Raw genomic sequence first — 19,541 nt, 5'->3', positions numbered from 1 at the left:
AGAGGGAGACAAAAACACAGAGACTAAAAAGGAGAGAAGGGCTGCCCTGATGTAATCATGACATGAACATCATCATCATTGTGTCAGAAGAGAAGATTTAAACAATGTGTTCTCCTATAGGATTCAAAAATTAATAGGAAGTGTAGAGGCCACTGCATAACATACCTAAAAATATGTGCATTGTTAACTGCTAATAAACACATAAAACCGTTGTTGGAGTTACAGTTGTTGGTGGGAAGTTGTCGTTGTCGTTAAGACCCAATAGAGCACTAACAAAGTCAAAACCATCTTCCCACCAACGACTGTCACTCTAACGACAGTCGTTGGCACTTGGAGCACAAAGGGTTCCGGTGACATCATCGGCCTTGTGAGAGGTTAAATACCTGGATCTCCACACCAGTTAGTTGGACCAGTCCCAGCCTGGTCAGATGCGTACATGAACTGATGAAGACTCTTGGATGAGAGGTGAAAGGTCTTCCTAGACAAATAACCAAGTTGCTTTTGACTGAAATTGCTTTGGGGAGAACGATGACCTTGACAAATGAGAATATTCACAGGCTACTGTATATTACTTTATATATGCAGTATTACATGTTATTTATAAAAGATTTATTATTATAGGGTGAGAAGTTCAGCCCTCCATTAGGAACTCGGAGTAGAGCCGCTGCTCCTTTGTGTTGAAAGTAGCCCGTTGAGGTGGTTCGGGCATCTAGTAAGGATGCCCCCTGGGCGCCTCCCCAGGGAGGTGTTCCGGGCACGTCCGGCTGGGAACGCCTCGGGATCCCCCAGTTAGAGCTGGTTAATGTGGCCTGGGAAAGGGACGTTTGGCGTCCCCTGCTAGAGCTGCTGCCCCCGCGACCCGACCCCGGATAAGCGGTTGAAGATGAGATGAGATGAGATGAGATGAGATTTATTATTGTATTTACAAATTGTTTATATAGTAGATACATGATATAGATTACAGCAATCACTGAATTGTGAAAAAGGGGTAGGATTAAATAAGTTAAAACTTCTTCCTACTCTTTTCCAGGCAGACTTAATTGTATATCCTGTATGTTGCTACTCTTCTCTCTTATTTGTGAACTAATTTAATTTTGTATAGTTTTGTATTATTTTTTTGACATGTCTGAAATAAATTAATAAATTCAACATCTGGTGAGATTGTGGACAAACAGCCCAGCAAATAATTATTTCATGGTTGTTACGTGGCCTGACAACATGAACATCAATAAAGGTTAAGTTTTTAACAGTTGCTCTATGATCTGTGTTGCATGAGATGCATGATGACAGTAAAAGATGGAGAAAACAGAAAGTTGTCTTCTGTGACCAGGCTGCATGCACAACCATGAAGTGGGTCTGTAATCTGTGAGTGGTGTGTACATCAGACACTTTTGGTAATGGCCTCATTTTCTCTTCAAAAGAAGTTTGACCTCCCTGGGTTTTGCTTACAACCTTCCTGATTGTGTGATGTGAAGCAGGCGTGATTGACAGATTCTTGTTTTTGGAAAGTTACTAAAATGATTGGTTGCATATCATACATATTTTATTTATACTTTATATAATATATCATAGAGCAAATCACAAGCAGAGCTATCTCCCATTTTGAAAGTGTGTATGTGTTGTGTCGTGTCATCATTTCAGGTGGTCAGTTTCAGAGTGGTCAAAGTGTTCGGTCTCATGTGGAGGTGGCTGGAAACAGAGGCAGGTCTCCTGTCAGAAGATGGATGCCACAGGTGCAGTGAGCACTCTGAAAGCCGCTGCCTGTGAGAGGAGGAACCGGCCCACAGACTCAGAGCAGTGCACCGCCAATAACTGTCCAGCCTGGGTGACCAGTCCATGGGGAAAGGTGCATACAAACACAGAGCTTAAAGCGTTAATGTGAACACGGCACAGAATATGTGGAGTTAACAGGTCCTGACCAATTTGATGCCCTTGGGAAAATTTTAGCTGGCGCCCCCCTCACATCGCCATTTCAATACAAATGTCCATATTGTTGTGTGTTCAGTTATGTGTTCAATTCTATATTAGGATCAGGCCAAAAGGTGGTGCAGTGAGCTAATGCGAAAGTCCATGGATGCAGCTCGTCATTCTGTTATTAAAGAGCAGTAACTATCCGCCATGGTTCTGATTAATTCTACACTACACATAGAAAAACTGCATAGATTTGTCTTTGAGATTTTTCAAACAAGTGAGAAAAAATAAATAATAAATACAGTATAAATAAGTCATTGCACTAAAGATTATATATATATATATATATATATATATATATATATATATATATATGTATATTATCTTAGTGTGCGAGCGTGCATTTGTGTGTAAATGGGAGCGAGAGAGAGAGAGAGAGAGAGAGAGAGAGAGAGAGGTCGGTACGTAACTGGAGGTAACTGGGTAGATCTCAGGGGACAAAAGAGGCCCTGTCTGTCAAATGGCCTCCAGAGCAACTCACATGCAAATTAGGGGCGTTTTTGGTGAGATAGACCCGCCTCATTCTGGGTAGTAGTGGAAACATAGCGGAAACGTACCTTATGTATTGTTCTTTCTTCTTCTCTTTGCAGTGCTTTCCGTTTTGAGCAATTTTGTCTTTTAATTTTGCAGCCTTGCCTGTTGAATAGCATGTAATGGCCAAGCCCCAACTACAGCAAATTCTATATTCATCCAATACTGAAGTGCAAAAAGTTGCAGGTATCCGAGCGTCCACAAGGGGCAGGTTTCTTAATAGAGCAGTTTCTCATTGACCCCCATGTTAAACAGGCCATTTTTCACAACATATTAAACTTATTTAAGGACTGGTACATGGTACATCGAGGCTCATTCTCTCAACTAGATCCGGTCGTCCTCGCCTACGGGAGTCTCCATCTTGTCAGACTTTGACTCCAATAATCCTCCAATAATATAAAAACTAGCCTGGTACAAAATAATTCATCCCCCTCAGTGCTGTCATGGAGATATGACCTAAACATTCAGACTAGAATGTTTTTTTTGTACCAGTTCTTAAATAGGTTTAATAATGCTGTGAAAACGGCCTGTGAGGGTCAATGAGAAACTGCTCTATTATGAAACCTACTGGACGCTCAGAGGACTGCAGTTTTTGTTGCTGTGGTGGGGGCTTGGGGTAAACTCTATGCTGCTCAATTTCAGTGTTCAGGGAGGTGTTTAGGCCCCACCACCACTGTACAGAAGAGATCTGTCCTCTGCCAACACACCAATGGCTCTTTGTGCACAGAGTGTGATCTCAGGAACAGGTATACACACACACACACACACACACACACACACACACACACACCTTATAAAACACAGCATTACTTCTATTAATATCGGGTAGTAATAGTTTACACACGTGTCTGAATGACTGTATCATATTCACTCACTTACCATGTTATTTTAGGTACACCTGTAAAGGCTAACGCAATCCAACAGCTCAACCATAAACCATCCCATTTACAAACACAAGGGGAATATTAGTACACTCATTCATGCAGGCTTGACAGCAACAGTGTCCTTCGTACCATGTACAAAGTCCTCAATAAACAGTATGTACAGGTTGTTACTTTACTTCAGTGATAAATATATAGTTGATTTAACCCCTGTCGCCAAGTTTTACAGTTTACAAAACCTGGGGATTGTAAGCATTATACAGGTACACTATGTGGCAGAGCTGGATTACATTAGATTGTATAGGTGTACCTAAAAAGTGGACAGCACTATTAGGATCTGATTAGCATAAGATTTTTTTGTTCACAAAATGATCAGTGCCTGTCAGTATTCCTGTTGAGTATTAGTGGTGTGGGGTTTTTAATACTTCGACATATGACTAAACTGTTTCCTGAGAAGATTGATATCAATTTACTGTCTGTGTGCTGGAGACAAGACATGGTTAGCCTAGCTTAGCATAAAGACCGAAAGCAGGGGGAAACAGCTAGCCTCTATTGGGGCGGCAGTAGCTCAGTCCATGGGAACCGGAGGGTTGCCGGTTTGAGTCCCTGTGTGAACCATGAATGGAGCATGGATTGATGGCTTGAGAGGTGCCAGTTTATCTCCTGGGCACTGCTGAGGTGCTGTTGAGCAAGGCACTGAACCCCCAGGGCCTATTGGCAGCCCTGTAAGTCCTGTTTCTGCATGCATAATAATAGAGTGAAAAAAATCAAATTTCCTGTTGTGAGATTAATTAAGTAATTCTTTTTCTATCCAAGTTCATAAATACACCTACAGACACCTCTAGACCAAAGAGTTCACTCATTAAGGATAGATTTCCCAGATAAGACAAGATAATTGTAACTTATCTTACAGTCCACTAATTAAAGATTCTGATTTGCTGTTATTTTATCTGACCCTCTGAACTGAGCCTGTTCCAAAGACCGTTAGCATAGTGATTTATAGTTGAAAGTGAGCCAGCTTTGAGACACCAGAAGCCTGGGTGAAGCCCAGAGTCAAAAATAAAGAAAATCACAATCTGGTCTTTTTAACTTAGGGCCCGTCCACACGAAGACACATTTCCCTGTAACCAGCCGAGCCTCCACACGCAGCCGGCGTTATCGGAGCCTGAAAATGGTAGTTTTTTGTAACCAGTGTTGTGGAAGATTCTGGTCAATGAAGATCAAACAAACAGGATCAGCTTTTCTCCACGGTCAAAGTATTTCTCTGCAGAAAAATGTTCACTCCAGCCTCTTCATGCACAAGGCATCTAAGAATCAGAAGGAGGGACCCTGAACCCTTACAGGGATTCTCCTTTTAAGGAGGAGCCAAAACACAGATAAGGTCAAAAACCCAAGAGCTCAGCTGGATGATGTTTTCAGACAGGAACAGAGCACTTTTCAGACTCATCATTCTTCACCAACACACATGCAAGCAATAACGATTTGTCATCTCCTATCTATACAGAACAGGATGCATGGACCATACAATGTCTCTGTCTCTTCGAGAGTTATCTCATGTCATGCTGTAGTCACACTCATTATCACAGGCCGACTTAGTGATATACAAACAGGACGATCATTTCAGTTTGTGGGATGAGGTAACAGTCTGCAGGTTGCGTTTAAACAGTTTCACACAGAGAATGCAGGATTTATGGCCTAATAAAGGTTATGATTCATAAATTACAAGTATCCAAAATTCCTTTGACACCGGGTCCCAGAGTGGGAAGATTTGAAAGCGCTCCCCATAGCATTGTCGTCTGGATGGTGAAACCTCATACTTTTTTAAATGATGGCGTCATCGCCCCACCTCCGACCTCTAACCCTGCGGCTTCACAAAACAACAACAGTGCTACTGCGTGAGAGGAGAGAGACGGACCCTTAGACTGTTTACTGAACTGGACTCAGCAGAAATAGTGACATATTTCTCTCTAGGATGGAGGAGGATTTGGGAAGTCTCCAGATTTTGAGAGAAACTCTCCAGTGTTTGTATTCTACACAGCGTCTCCCGTCCCTTCTTCTCTGTTGTTGGTGTATTTCTGTGGCAGTTACAGCACCACATCCAGGCCTGGAATGTGTACTACAGTAGTTTGAGTCGGTTTCATTGGTTTCGTGTGGACGCAGATATTTCATGAAACAAGGCCGTGTGAACAGAAAACTTTTTAAGAAGGACAGAGAAAAAAAAGGTTGTTTTCGATTGCGTGAACATACTCTCAGTCCATGTTTCAAACTTGATGGGATGCCAGGCTTTACTAAAAACTTCTTTCTTTCAGGCCTGGGTCGATACGCAACTGTACCTCTGACCTGTGTAATGTCCAGTGGTGCCCTGGTGCGTGGCGGGCATGCACGGTAGTCTGTGGGAGTGGCTTTCAGTCCCGCAGACTGGACTGTGTTCACCGCAGGAGTGGCAGGACTCTGGCTGACCAGCATTGTGCCTGGATCCCACGACCCTCCACCTGGCGGCACTGCAACACCACCACCTGTGGAAGTAAGTGTGTGTGTGTGTGTGTGTGTGTGTGTGTGTGTGTGTGTGTGTGTGTGTGTGTGTGTGTGTGTGTGTGTGTGTGTGTGTGTGTGTGTGTGTGTGTGTGTGTGTGTGTGTGTGTTTGAATGCGCCCTTACTTGTAGGTCGTTTTTTATTTTTTACAAACAGACAAATACAACACAAATAATCAATGAATACAATATCCAGGTAGAATATAATAAAAGGAAACAGAATGCAGAAATGGGTACCATTTAAATTTCTACTATTTTCTCAATCCTTTAAAACGGACTGAAACCTATATGATCAGCTCGGACCATTTCAGGTCCTTCTGAACATTGTTACAGAAGCAGCAGCAGCATATGGAAAGCTTGGTATTTAAAGTTTTTTTTTTGTTGTTATTAGTGTTTCCTAAGTAATTAGTGTAATAATATAAAAATTGGCTGAATACATTGTTGAGAGACCAAACTATATATTTTTTTGAAATAGTGAAGGTTCTTTGAGGGTCCTCTAACCCCTTACTAAATGCACAAAATGGTTTTGTCGCCCATCATGACTCAGCACGAGAATCTGTCAGCTGATCTACTGACCAGAATTTGGTGCTACACCCCTAGATGAGAGCACATTCCCCCCATACCAGCTTCCCTCCACTGGCTCCTCGTACATTTTAGGATTCATTTTAAGATTGTATTGTTTACTTACAAATCCTTCAATGGGGATCCAGCTTTCTACAACCATATGTTCTCCCAAGGTAACTCATGTCAGCCAACCACTTGCTCCTTGTGTTCCAAAGAATTAAATTTAATTAAATGTTATTTATAGTGCTTAATCATAAAAAAAGTTATTTCAAGACACTTTACATATAGAGAAGGTCAAGATCACACTTTTGACACTTTTGAGGTATTTATGAACCAGGCTGAAGCACAGAGGAGATCACTCCTTTTCAGTTGTGGCCCCCAAACTCTGGTGCGAGCTGCCTCTGCATGCTAGGCTGGCCCTGACACTGCCTGATTTTAAATCCTATCTTAAAACACATTTTTATTCTTTGGCTTTTGGCTCACATGAGAGTTACCCCTCTAGACTACTGTCCAGAAAGATACTTCTCTATAATCTTGTTTAATAACAGTTCATGGTGTTGGTAGCTTAGCTTATACAGTATACAGTACATAATATATAGTCATTTATTACTGGACATTTTGTATTTGTGTAGCTTCACGCTTGCCTGTGTTCTGCAACTACTGTATTTTCCAGACTATAGGTCACACTTTGTTTAATGGTTTGGCTGGTCCTGTGACTTATACTAAGGTGCGACTTATATATTAAAATATATAATTTCACATGTTCGTTATTTTTTAACACTGACTGAATTGAGAGGGCGCTCTAGGATTTTGTGCCAGAATCTGCTACTCCTATTAGTCTCTACCACTGAAAATTTAAAGTTTAAACATCAGCTTATAAAGACAACTGAAAAAGACTGAACACAAATGCCCCCCAGGTAGTTGCCAAGGCGATGAATACAAATTACTTTGCCGGAGGACCTTCTTGGTGTTAATGCTTCATGCATCCCCCTAAAATTGCGACTTATATATGTTTTTATTTTATTAATTTTTTAAGCTGGTGCGACTGATACTCCGGAGTGACTTAAAGTCTGGAACACACGGTACCGAAGAAGACTAATTTTACATCTATTCATGTGGACTTGACCGGCTACACACTGATTAAAAAAACATGTTACACTAGCAATTCATCAGAATGTATTAATTGGAAGTATACCAATTTATCTGTCAGTTTTCCCAATAATCAGGGTGGACCATCAGGCAAGGAAGGAAACTGCCTGACATCCAAGATCGCCCCTGATATCTATAGAAATGCTAGGATGTTTAAATATAATACATATGAAATGATGTTCCTTTTCTAGTATAATACAGAAGTATAATTAAGTCAGTACCTGAGCAAATGTACTAAATTACCCTCCATCACTGGTTGGTCAAATGAGCAGTTAATATCATGGAAGCAGAGCGAAAACTAAGAAAAATGATAAAGCCTTGATATCATTAACACTCTCTGTTAGGGAAAGGGCAAATCACTAAATCTAAATACTCCTGCCTTTAATTTATACCAAATTACAGGAAACTTCCCAAGGGAATACAGTTACATCAGTTTCTTTCCAGGAAGTCATTGAGAAACTATGTGACCTGTAAAATAACATTGACAACCCTTTAAAAAAGCATTTTTTTTACCATGCAGGTGATTGCAAGGACACCACCCAGTACTGCAGCGTGGTGAAGAGACTGAAGCTGTGCTACCTGGATATGTACAAACAGAGATGCTGTGGGTCCTGTTCACAGGATCCAGAATCCACCTAGTGGCATTGAGCAGTTCGAACTACACCTAATCTCAAATACTGAAAGGACAACATCTATAAGTGGATGCTTTGAGAACTGCACATATTTAAACTGGACAAGCTTCAGTCCAGTTATTTCACTTCCTAAAATGAACCCAAACAAAAGGCTGGAAGGATGAACAGGCTTGATTTTCTGATTTGGACCCAACCTCCTAATATGAAGACAAGTGTTCACTATGTGGAACAAATGGAGCTTTTGGACTTGTCAACAAAAAATGAACATTTACTTTACAGTGCCATTCATTCATTATACAGTATATATACTGTATATATATTTTTTGGTGGCCCAGTATAATTGATTGTAGAACATGTATCAGTGCTTTCCAGGTTTGCCAGCATTGTCCTTTATCATCATGTCACCCACTGCTGTTTTAATTAAGGTTCATCAAAGCAGCAGCTAGAATTCTTGTAGTCATACTTTTACATACACACACTTTAAAATGTTCTTTATTTATTTGTGTAATTGTTCAAAAGTGTTTTTAAAAAGTTATTAATTTAAAATATTGAAGACAAAATTCTGTTTTATTACAACTTGGGTCTTTCATAGTTTTTAGACATTTTTTCAGCATTTCGGCTTTATTAGATAATGATAGGGGTTTGATTTCACCTGCGTCGCTGCCAACATGGCAGGCGTGCTCTACCGGGTGAGCGATAGGTCACCTCTAATATTTGTAGTTTTGACTATCATTTCTACTCTCTGAATTTTCAAGATCTGGCAACAAAGCAACATTGATACATGAGAAGTCAGACCGCTTGTAAACAGGCTGTACTGTCCAAACCAGTCCGCACATCCATAATGAGTGTCCAATAATATTATTAGTGATAGAAATGATGACCAAAACTGCAAAAATAAGACCCAAGTTTTAGTAAATCGAAACTTTTCTTAAACCAATCCCTGACTTTCCCTACCATTAAATGGATGTAGTATGTGGCTTTAAAGAGCTGCTAACCCCAAGAGAATGTCTGTAGTGTGGGTTCCAGTGTTCCATATGTTTAAGTGTCTTGTGAAGCTGTTTCATAGGCTTTTCCATCCTAATAACTTTAAAAGTTTGGTAGACACACTGAATTATTGTTCTTCTTGGACATGAGAGTGATCCAATTAAAATATACTGACACAAAAACATGACAACAAAACCCACTATTGGTGACTTCAGTCTAGAATGTCATGTTGGCCTTCAAAACCCCATATCTATAAAACGATCTTATCACCACACAGAATGTTGGACAACTCAGCAAAACCCTGGATTATGTTACTGCAAACAAGTAATAGTTGATGTATGGTTAAAGCAGAGGCAACTACAATAATTGTTTAAGGTTTAGGAAAGTTCACTGGTCACATCAGTGTTAGGGTCAGGTTAGTCTGTCATAGCAAGATCTCCACAGTGCTATGCCACTGGTGCTGGAGTATGGTCTGACCACACAAACCTATGATGCTGGGATAGGGGGAGAAAAGACTCTGGCTCGGTCATATTTCTTTAAACCCATCACAACCGTCTTGGGAAAAACAGATAAAGGTGATAGAGGAAGGGGCTAGGATTTATCACAGCAATGTAGGTGAGCCAGCCTAGGGTTAGGTTAAACTGTCTCCATGGACTAGCACAGGTCAGCACATGTCACTCAAGAGTCAACGCTAGAGCTGCCCCCGACCAAGGATTTTCTTGAGCGACCAGTGGTCGTAATGTAGAGCGATTAGTCGACTAATCAATGCATATATATACTGTATGACTGTGTTGCTGAATAACATAATTTGACATAATTAATAACCATTATTTTACAAGTGCGCACAGCCGCTCACTATAAGTCTGCCACCAGTTAATGAGACAATCATCAGCATGGAGACTGTCAGAACATGGGCAGGTAGCTAGGCTAACGTTACTTACATGTTTATGGTGGTAGGTCATGTTCGTCTAACGTTACTTACATGTTTAAGGTGGTAGGTCATGTTTGTCTAACGTTACTTACATGTTTAAGGTGGTATGTCATGTTCATATAACGTTACTTACATGTTTAAGGAGGTCGGTCATGTTCATCTAACGTTACTTACATGTTTAGGTGGGAGGTCATGTTTGTCTAACGTTACTTACATGTTTAGGTGGGAGGTCATGTTTGTCTTGGACGAGTGATAGGCAAAGTTTTTCTTGCAGTTTGCATGTGACCTTGGGGTCATCCTTGTTCTTTTCAAAGTGATCCCATATTTTAGACGTCTTTCCCAACATGATTGGCTATTAATTATTAACTGTCTAACCGCGATGTAGAAGCAACCTGTCAGTGTTTTCTTAAAAAAAACACAGTGATTGTGATTTATTGTTACAACTTCCTGTATCTGGCCCTTCAAATTAAAAGCCCTCCAGCCTTTTAGGCCAGCCGCCAGTCACATAGATTTTCACTTTATTTTGACAAGACGCAGCTGCAAATGTTTGTTTTTTTTCTGTGACCAATGGACTAATTCAATTTTGGTCGGCTATTAATTTTTTGGTCGACCAGTGCTTGGTCGACTATTTGGGGGCGGCCCTAGTCCACACACCATGTGGAGAAAAGAGATGAGACAGGAGGATCCAGGAGACAGTGGGGCATGTAAGGCAAACCTGGCTGAGGTTAGGGCAAATAATGATGCAAGATCCAAAAATGCAAAGTTGTTTTAAGGAGAAGATGATTAAAATTAGAATGACTGGTGGTCAAGGGGATAGAAGCAAAAGTGTGATAAGCCACTGAGATGAAGATGGTGATGATAAGGGTAACCTGCTGGAGAATTCGGAGCTAGGTTCACAAACTTCTGCATGACGGTCAGACGTGCAACACACCCATCCACCACTCCAACCTCTTCACCCTTACTTTACTATGTTAAAGGACAGAATGCTTCGTCATTGGCAATGAAAGTGTACTGCAGAACCATCCAGCATGAACAGAATTCCTGGGGATGCTGGGCCGTTGAAACCCCTACGTACACAGTATCAAGCAGTGGGAGTCTTGTGTTGAATTTATAACAGCAATGTCAGGTCAAATATGAAACAAGTTAGACCAGTCACTTGTGTGAAGGTACTGGGTTGTGATTGTAGTCACCTGTCACTGATGAGAAAAAGAGCTGCGGCTGTTGGTGGAGATTCAGATGTGAGAGCATGACTCATATCCACATATTCATCAACACCACTCTATGATTCTGAGCCATGACAGTACCAAAGTTTGTTTTAAAAATAATTGAATTTTGTGAAGAACAGATTGCTCATTGAGGCAAAACTGACTCTAGAGTGAGAGCACTAGCACCATCTGACTGATGGGTCTATCCATCTGACTGATGGGTCTATCCATGTTATCTTTGTGTTGGTTATCCATGTTATCTTATGTGCTGCATTCTAAAGTGTCTTGTATAAACTGTGTTTTAAGTGCAATATCGTATATTGAGCATATGTAGATTGTGTGCAACTTTTATTTTCTTACTTATTCATGGTTAAGGTGTCTTTTTAACTCCTGCTGAAGATCCTAGTATAAAGCATGTGTATATGTTGATAGGGTGGTATGTTTTCTTCCACTCACCTGGTTTTATTTGCATGATAAACACTATCTCTGATGTTTTATAGCTCCTTTGTGAAATACCACTCAATAACATGAATTCTTCAGTGTTTCCCCCTGGCTACTGAGGGTTACACAGTATATCTGATGTGGTGACGTTCCACTGCTTGTGGACTTGCAGCTTGACTGAGGGAATATGAGGTAGTAGAACAAATCATTTAAGTGCTTTAGATAACAAGACAAATGAATAAAGGCAGTTTGATCACTTCATAAATGTGGACCTTGTCTTTGTCTGTATTAAAAAAAATACCTTGCTCCAAGTCTAGAGGTAAATGACAAGTGTCCTGAAACCTAAGTTTGAAATGGGGATCTACATGATTTTGATAAGCAAATTTTATTTTTTTTTGACACTAAACAAACAAAGTAATTGCTCACTCAGTATGCCAATCATACATGCAAGTTGAAGACAATGGAATTACAGTTCTTTAGACATTATGGGAAATATGAGTGTTTGCTGTTTTGAGCTAATGAGTAATATCACTTTCATCTGTGTGTGTGTGGCTTATGTTGCATTTGTGGGTGCAGATCCTGGGAGGGATGCAGGGGACCCTTTCAATATTTAGAACATGAAAATAAAAACATCAAAGTAGCAGAGGACTTTCATTTTGAAGAACCGCTAGAACAGGACTCATAGACACAACAGCAGTATGCAACCTCAAAGCAGGGGTTTTAATCTACCATAAAACCGAAAGAAGAGGAAGGGATGTTGAAGCTCTGATTGGACACATGAAATAAACATGGCAAAGCTGCTCTAATACAGCCACAAATTAGAGGGAGAACAAAAACTAAAAGGTCTGTCAACTACGACTGAGTATTAGGGCCACTGTTAAAATATAATAATCCGAGATTTTGAGAATAAAAGCGTAATTCCAGTGTAAAATCATCCAAAGGTCTTTTTCTGCAAATTCAGTCATCAAATAAGCCATTGAGACAATTTTTTTCATGTCTGAACTATTAACGGAGAAATCCCTGAGAGTCGCTACAACACTGGCAGTGGCCAACTGTTAGCTAACACTGATTAGCTCGGGGCAGTACGGTGAAGGCATTAAAACGTCTTTTTTAACCACTAATACTGCTCAAAATAACACTAAACCTCTGCAGTAGCATGAGAAGAGTCCCTACACAGAAAACAAAGCACCAACGACGTAGTTAGTGAACCCCGAGTTTATTAAAAGAGTGTTTTAAAGACTTACCTACTTGAAGTCCATTCAAGTGGATTACCAAAGTCAATCCAAAAGGAAGGACAGGGACTCTGTGCAGGGACTCTTCTCATGCTACTGAGGTTTGGTGTTATTTTGAGCGGTATTAGTGGTGAATGCCTTCACAGTACTAATCCTACCGGAATATCTCCGTTAATCGTTTATACACGAAAACAATTGCCTCGATGGCCTATTTGATGATCAGATTTGCCGAAAAAGAGCCTGGGATGATTTTACACCGGAATTACGCTTTAAGTCATAATAGAATACGTTTTTCAATGCCACCATAAATTAGTGCATAAAAATATATCCAAATGCAAGAAATGAAGTGTTTGAAGCTCAAACTTATCTGTGGGTGGACCCAGACCCACCCCACGCCCAGATTCACAAGCTTATCAGATGGTCCCAATTCCCGACTTAGGAAATGGTTCTTCTGTCTTTAGTGAGTTCATGGAAACAACATGGGTGCTAAAAATAATAATAATAATAATGTGGTCTATTTTATTGGGTTTTTTTTTTACTATTCAGAGTGTTTAAACAACACGTTGGTAGTTGTTTACAGTATTCATTTCCAGTTTGAAGCTTGATATCAGTGATTTTGTTATAGACCTGTGGCTGCACCAGTTTATTACCTAAAACCACTGAAATATTTCCTTTTTCTCAGGTTAATGCTAATAAATAACTTTTTTTAAATAATCAAGGTCAATCTACATGGACAGCAAATAAAGGTACCAGTAAGGTAACAGTATGTCACAAATTACATCTGAGGAAAAAATTGATTATCAATGCATTTATTGATCAGTGAGCTCTTTAATTTAAGGTTTTTAGAATTAAATTAATTTTATACACGATTCATTGTTGCATTCTGTAACACTAATACTGTTTAAACTGTTTTATTCAGCTCTGCTAACATTGTAAACAAACATATAATTTATATATATATATCTGCATCTGCAATTAGATATTTTTTTCTTTTGTTTAACACAGGTAATTCGATAAAGTTTTAGGTTTTTCTGTGTGAGATTTGTGTTCACTGTTTTTCACAAAGAGTGTCAAAAATGTGTGTAACCAATGAAAGTGTTTACACATTTGCAAGAGGACACCTCTGCTGTTCTGAGAAAGTGATGATGAAGATCAATCCAGTCATCCTCTTCTACAGGAGTTGCTTCTTGTCAGACCTCTGACTCCACCTCATTTCCTCTTACCAAGAAAGGGCATGTATGTTATGTTGGGGGGAGGGACATACGTCCATCTGTCTGATGTTTACCTCCGAGGAGAAGTGAGGGCCAGAGGCTAGCTGTCACTCAAGAGGCCGCGCCCCTAATTATTCATACACTTTTACCTCAAATAAAATAAAAACTAGCCTGATACAAAAAAAATTCACCCCCTCAGTGTTGTCATGGAGATATGACCTCAACATACGGACTATAATGTTTTTTGTACCAGGCCTTAAGCTGGATTCATACTTCTGGATCAGGACGACATTCGTCAGTCTGTTCCAAACGTTGTCTCCGGTGCTACCCTTAGTACAACTGTCTGGTTGCAGCATTGTTATGGATGTTACACAATACATCCTCTAGAGGGCAGTGCCGTGTCGCAAATTACCGGTATTACCGGGATGTTAGTGTGTTAGTACAGGTTAGAATAAGTGTCAGGATGTTAGTGTGTTATAGCGTGATCACACTGTCCTTTTGGCCGCGGCCAAAACCGGTTTTTCAGCTAAAGTCTAGTACCTTTAAGTAGTGTGAGCGCACCCGCTCCGCGCTCAACTGGGGCCAGCTGGCCCTCCACGGCCCGCTTGAAATAGGTGGGCTTTAGCGGTGCCGTTTGCACATGTACGAGCACGAGCGTGCGCACGTGTACGAGCACGAGCCCTACGGCAGTAGCATTATGTCCGCCTGTTCGGACATGTAAATAGAAGGAGGGACCATGCGCGGACATTTAACAACAACAACAATGGTGGTGAAAGGTTCACGTTGTGTTTACTGCAGATTTGGTCGGATGAAAATATTCAAAAACAGTCGACAAGACGCACAAAAACTCCGAGGTCTATGGAAAGATTTGTAAAGCCACACACACGCGATCAATGCGTCTGACGTGTTACGGCTTGAAGGCGTATGGACAGCAAGAAGTATTGGCCGAGGCCCTGGTAGTGTGAGTACAAACGGGGCTGGGGCGCGGGGGGGAGAGGGAGGGGGGACAAGTACCCTAAAGTCCGGGTCGTGGTCCGGGAGGACAGTGTGATCACATCCTTAGTACAGGTTAGAATCCAGTCACAGAGTTAGATACGGAGAACATCGTCGGCGTGAGATGTAGAAAGACATGCGTGTATCAGATGTAAGCAGACATGGGAACGGGTGTATATGATGTAAACATGCAGTAGACTGTTGAAACAGGTATAAACAGAACTGTAGTGCGGAAAAGATAGAAGTGGACAGTGATCGGGTTCAGATGTGGTCAGACATGATACATATGTGTAATGAGCAGACGTAACAGAACTATAGTGCAGTAATAGATTATAAATATAATATATAACTATAAGCTATATGCAGATACTAAATAATAAAGTGATAGTGGTGCATGGCAGGAAAACAGCAGTCTAAGTATATGCTAGCTCTGTGTAACCAGATGAATACTGAAAAATAAAATGACCATAGTGCTATGATGGGTACAATATAAGACCTGATAGACAGAATAAAGTGGAGTAGTGCATTAATACCATAAATTAAAATAACTAACAGAATCAAGTAGACCAGTAAGAACATAGTAACATAATAAGTCCAGTGTGAACATAATAACAGAATAAATTAGTAAGTGGAGTAGTGCAACAAACCAGTAACAATATAAACAGAATGAACAGAATAAAGTGGAGTAGTGCATCAAACCAGTAGTTCACAGCTTTGAGGACAGGAGTGGACGTAGGTAGCCAGTTCACGTGTCCGGTAAGTGTCCATGGGGTGTCCGGGGGGGGGGGGGGGGGGCTGGTGTCCAGGGGGTGAAGGTGTCCAGGGAAGTTGTCAGGGGTGGGAAGGGGGGGTGATGGTGATGGTGTCCAGGGAGGGTGTCTGGAGAGGGGAGGAGGAGGGGTGATGGGAGAGATATCCGGGGTGGAGAGGGGGGTGAGGTGTCCAGGGAGGATGTCTGGAGTGGGGTGGGGGGGGGGAGGTGGGTGAAGTGTCCAGGGGAGGGTGTCAAGAGTGGGGAGGGGGATGGTCAGAGGGGTCAGGAGTTGAGGAGCTGGACAGCCCTGGGGATGAAGGTTGCTCTTCTCCTCTGTGTCCTGCAGCAGGGACAGTGAAGACGGCGTCCTGAGGGGAGCCACTCGAACGCTGAGAAGAGAGCATGAGAGGGGTCCTGCATGATCCGACCAGCTAACCTGAGTGTCTGCTGCTCATGGATGGTCGACAGAGTTCTAACAGGAAGTCCAATGATCTTAGAACAGACCGTGGCTATGCTCTGCAGGCGGTTTCTGTTCTGGAGGCTGGTGGAGTAGAACCAGCATGTGATGGAGAACGTGACGATGCTCTTGATGAAGGAGTAGTAAAAGGTCAGGAGGATGTTCTTGCTGACTCCAAAGGAATTGAGCTTCCTAAGGAGGTATTTCCGCTGCTGACATTTCCTGAAAATCTCCTCTGTGTTGGAGGAGAATTTCAGCAGGCTGTCGAAGATAGTGCCCAGGTACCTGTACCTCCTCAACTGCTTCAACAGGCTTCCCGTGGATCACAGTGTTTGCTGATGCAGCCAGTTCCCTCTGCTTGTTGGAGAAGGTCACCACCATGTCTTTGGTTTTGTTGACATTCAGCTCCAGGCAGGAGCTGTCACACCACTCCACAAACTCCTGAAGAGCTGGTCCGTGGTGAAGAGATGGGCCTGACATCAGAGACAGGAGGACGGTGTCGTCGGCGTACTTCACCAGTGAAAGTTAGGCTGTGTGGTTCTGCAGTCATCGGTGTAGAGGATGAAGAGCAGAGGTGAGAGCACACAGCCCTGAGGGGAGCCGGTTGAGGTGTGCTGGAGGTCGGAGAAGGTGCTGTTGACCAGGACTCTCTGTGAACGGTTGGTCAGGAAGTCCAGTATCCACAGGATTAGCTGTTGGTCCAGATGAAAGAGGGCTGAGAGTTTGTCAGCCAGGATGTGGGGCTGCATGGTGTTAAATGCAGAGGAGAATTCTGCAAACAGGAGTCTGGCTGAGGTGTTGGGGCGCTTCAGGTGTTTGTGAACAGTGTCTATTATGAATGTTTTTGCATCATCGACGCCCCTGCCAGCTCGATAAGCAAATTGGAGCGGGTCCATCTGGGAGTGGGTTTCCCTGATGATGTGTTGTTTTATGATCCTCTCCATGGCCTTCATCACAAGAGAGGTGAGGGCCACCGGCCGGAGGTCATTCAGACATTTGACGGCGCTCTTCTTGGGGATGGGGATAACTGTTCAGTGTTTCCATTGCTGGGGGACTATGCTGCTGTCCATGGATCTTTGAAACAGGGTCTGAAACATGCCCCCTAGCTGCTCAGCACAGTGCTTCAGGACGCGGCCGCTGATGTTGTCTGGGCCAGGTGAGCTGTTCTCCCTTGTCTTCCTGAGGGCTTTCACCACGTCCTCTGCGCTGAAGGTGAAAGCTGCTGAGTCACTGGGCTTGAGCTTGGACATCGTTTCTTCCAGCTGGGTGGTGTTGACCTGCTCGAACCTTGTGTAGAAAGAGTTAAGGTCGTTGGGGAGAGATGAAGAGCTGCTGCCTGAAACCTGAATGGTTTTTGAGTTGCTGGCAGCAGTGTTCCCAGCAGCCATGTTCTTGAGTCCCTGCCAGGCTGAGCGGAGGTTACCCTGCGTGAAGCACTCCTCCACTTTGTTATTGTACTCCAGCTTGGCAGTTTTTATGGCATGCTTGACCTCTCTGTTGACCTCCTTTTTCTCCGTTTCGGAGCCGGTGAAGAAGACCCTTTTCTTCTTGTTGAGGATCTCCTTGAGCTTTGGTGATCCAGGGTTTGTTGTTGGGGTAGATAGTGACCGTTTTGGAGGGGATGATGTTGTCCACACAGAAGGAAATGTACGATGACACAGTGTCCACATGTTCATTAATGTCATCAGAGGGGGCCAGGAGGTTGTCCCAGTCAGTGGATTCAAAGCATCCTTGGAGTGTGGTGATGCTTTCATTGGTCCACTGCTTGATGTTCTTGACAACTTTCTTCACCCTTCTCATGACAGAGATGTAAGCCGGAGCAAGCAAGATGGCATGGTGATCAGCAGTGCAGGGCATTGTCAACGTCGTTCTTATTTAACCACGTCCAGTGAAAGCAAGAACCGAGGCAGTCCTCTACTCATGCATGTGGTTAACGTTAGCTTGTAGCTCGTCCGTTTTATTCCGGAGGGATCTAACATTAGCTAGGACGATAGATGGAAGCGGCCGTTGTTTACAAGTCTCCCGTTTGAGCCTGGCCCTGATTCCGCTCTTTCTCTTCCCCTTAGGGGTAGTGTGGACTTGTCATGGCTGGTTGAGTTACTCCGCAGTTATTCCTTAGGTAGCAAGTCTACGGCGAAGGCGTGTAGAGGATGGAGTCCGAGCTACAGTAGGGTCTCTCTGGAGTACGTGTTCCGCTTGTCGTTGTTTCTGCTCGCCGTCACAAACTCCAGGAGAAACCACACTTGAAGAATGGCCATGAAAAACACGGGTATATCCATGCCGAATGGAGAATTAAAGTGCCAGGTGAAATAGGAAAAGAAAAACAAGGAGAAGAACTTCCGCGTTGTCCGGCAGTCACAGGGTTAACAGGGAGGTAAACAAAGAGAGCGTCACGAGGGGATGGGCGAGGGAAAAAAAGTCTGCTTCGTCTATGTAATGTAGTTGAAAAGTTAGAAAACACACTTTGCATGTATGGCATGCAAAGGGTAAACTAAAAAGTAACAAATATATACATAAAACAAGTAGAAAAACGTAATAAATGCTAAATAACGCTAAAAGTTGCTCTGTGCTCCCACCGGTCGACCACATGAGCAGCGACCCGGAACCGGAAGTATCTCTAGAGGAGAGGATTCCACTGTTTGCCACAAGAAAATGGCAAAAAGGGCGCAAAAAGGGCACAAAAAGGGCACAAAAAGGGCGCAAAAAGGGCGTAAAGAGGGGGCAAAAAGTATACGCGGTGGTGGCACTCAATGAAAACAGACACTTTAATGGCAAGTTTTTTCCTTTGGTTTTGCCGATGAGAGAGCTGGATGAGGAAAGGCACTTCCAATACTTTAGGATGTCCACTACTACTTCGTAAGCTCAAAGGCGACAGACCAACTGACAGACAAAATGACCTCTGGGACCAGACGAAAGGGTCCATATCCGTATTCACCGTATGGTGGAAATGGGCCTTACAACTGCCAATTTTTGGCACTTCCTTATTAACCTGACACTGCCGGATGGATTGATTTGCATAATTGGCATTTTCCCTGCAAATCCATCTGGGAACTCTTGTTTGGAGATCTTTTGG

At 42.5% G+C, this 19,541-nt stretch overlaps 1 protein-coding gene across 1 annotated transcript in view; it reads left to right on the top strand.

Moving 5' to 3' along the window:
• The window catches only part of adamtsl3 (ADAMTS-like 3), a 429,814-nt gene extending 421,166 nt beyond the window's left edge, over positions 1–8,648 (top strand). The window contains 4 exon segments of the mRNA XM_083913233.1: positions 1,642–1,846; positions 3,145–3,248; positions 5,693–5,907; positions 8,149–8,648. Of these exon segments, the coding sequence (XP_083769359.1) occupies positions 1,642–1,846; positions 3,145–3,248; positions 5,693–5,907; positions 8,149–8,267 (643 nt within the window). The 3' untranslated portion in view covers positions 8,268–8,648.
• Positions 8,649–19,541: the final 10,893 nt, after the last annotated feature.

Source organism: Echiichthys vipera (assembly GCF_963691815.1).
Source record: "Echiichthys vipera genome assembly, chromosome: 1".
NCBI lineage: Eukaryota > Metazoa > Chordata > Actinopteri > Perciformes > Trachinidae > Echiichthys > Echiichthys vipera.
This window is presented reverse-complemented; position numbering and strand designations above follow the sequence as displayed.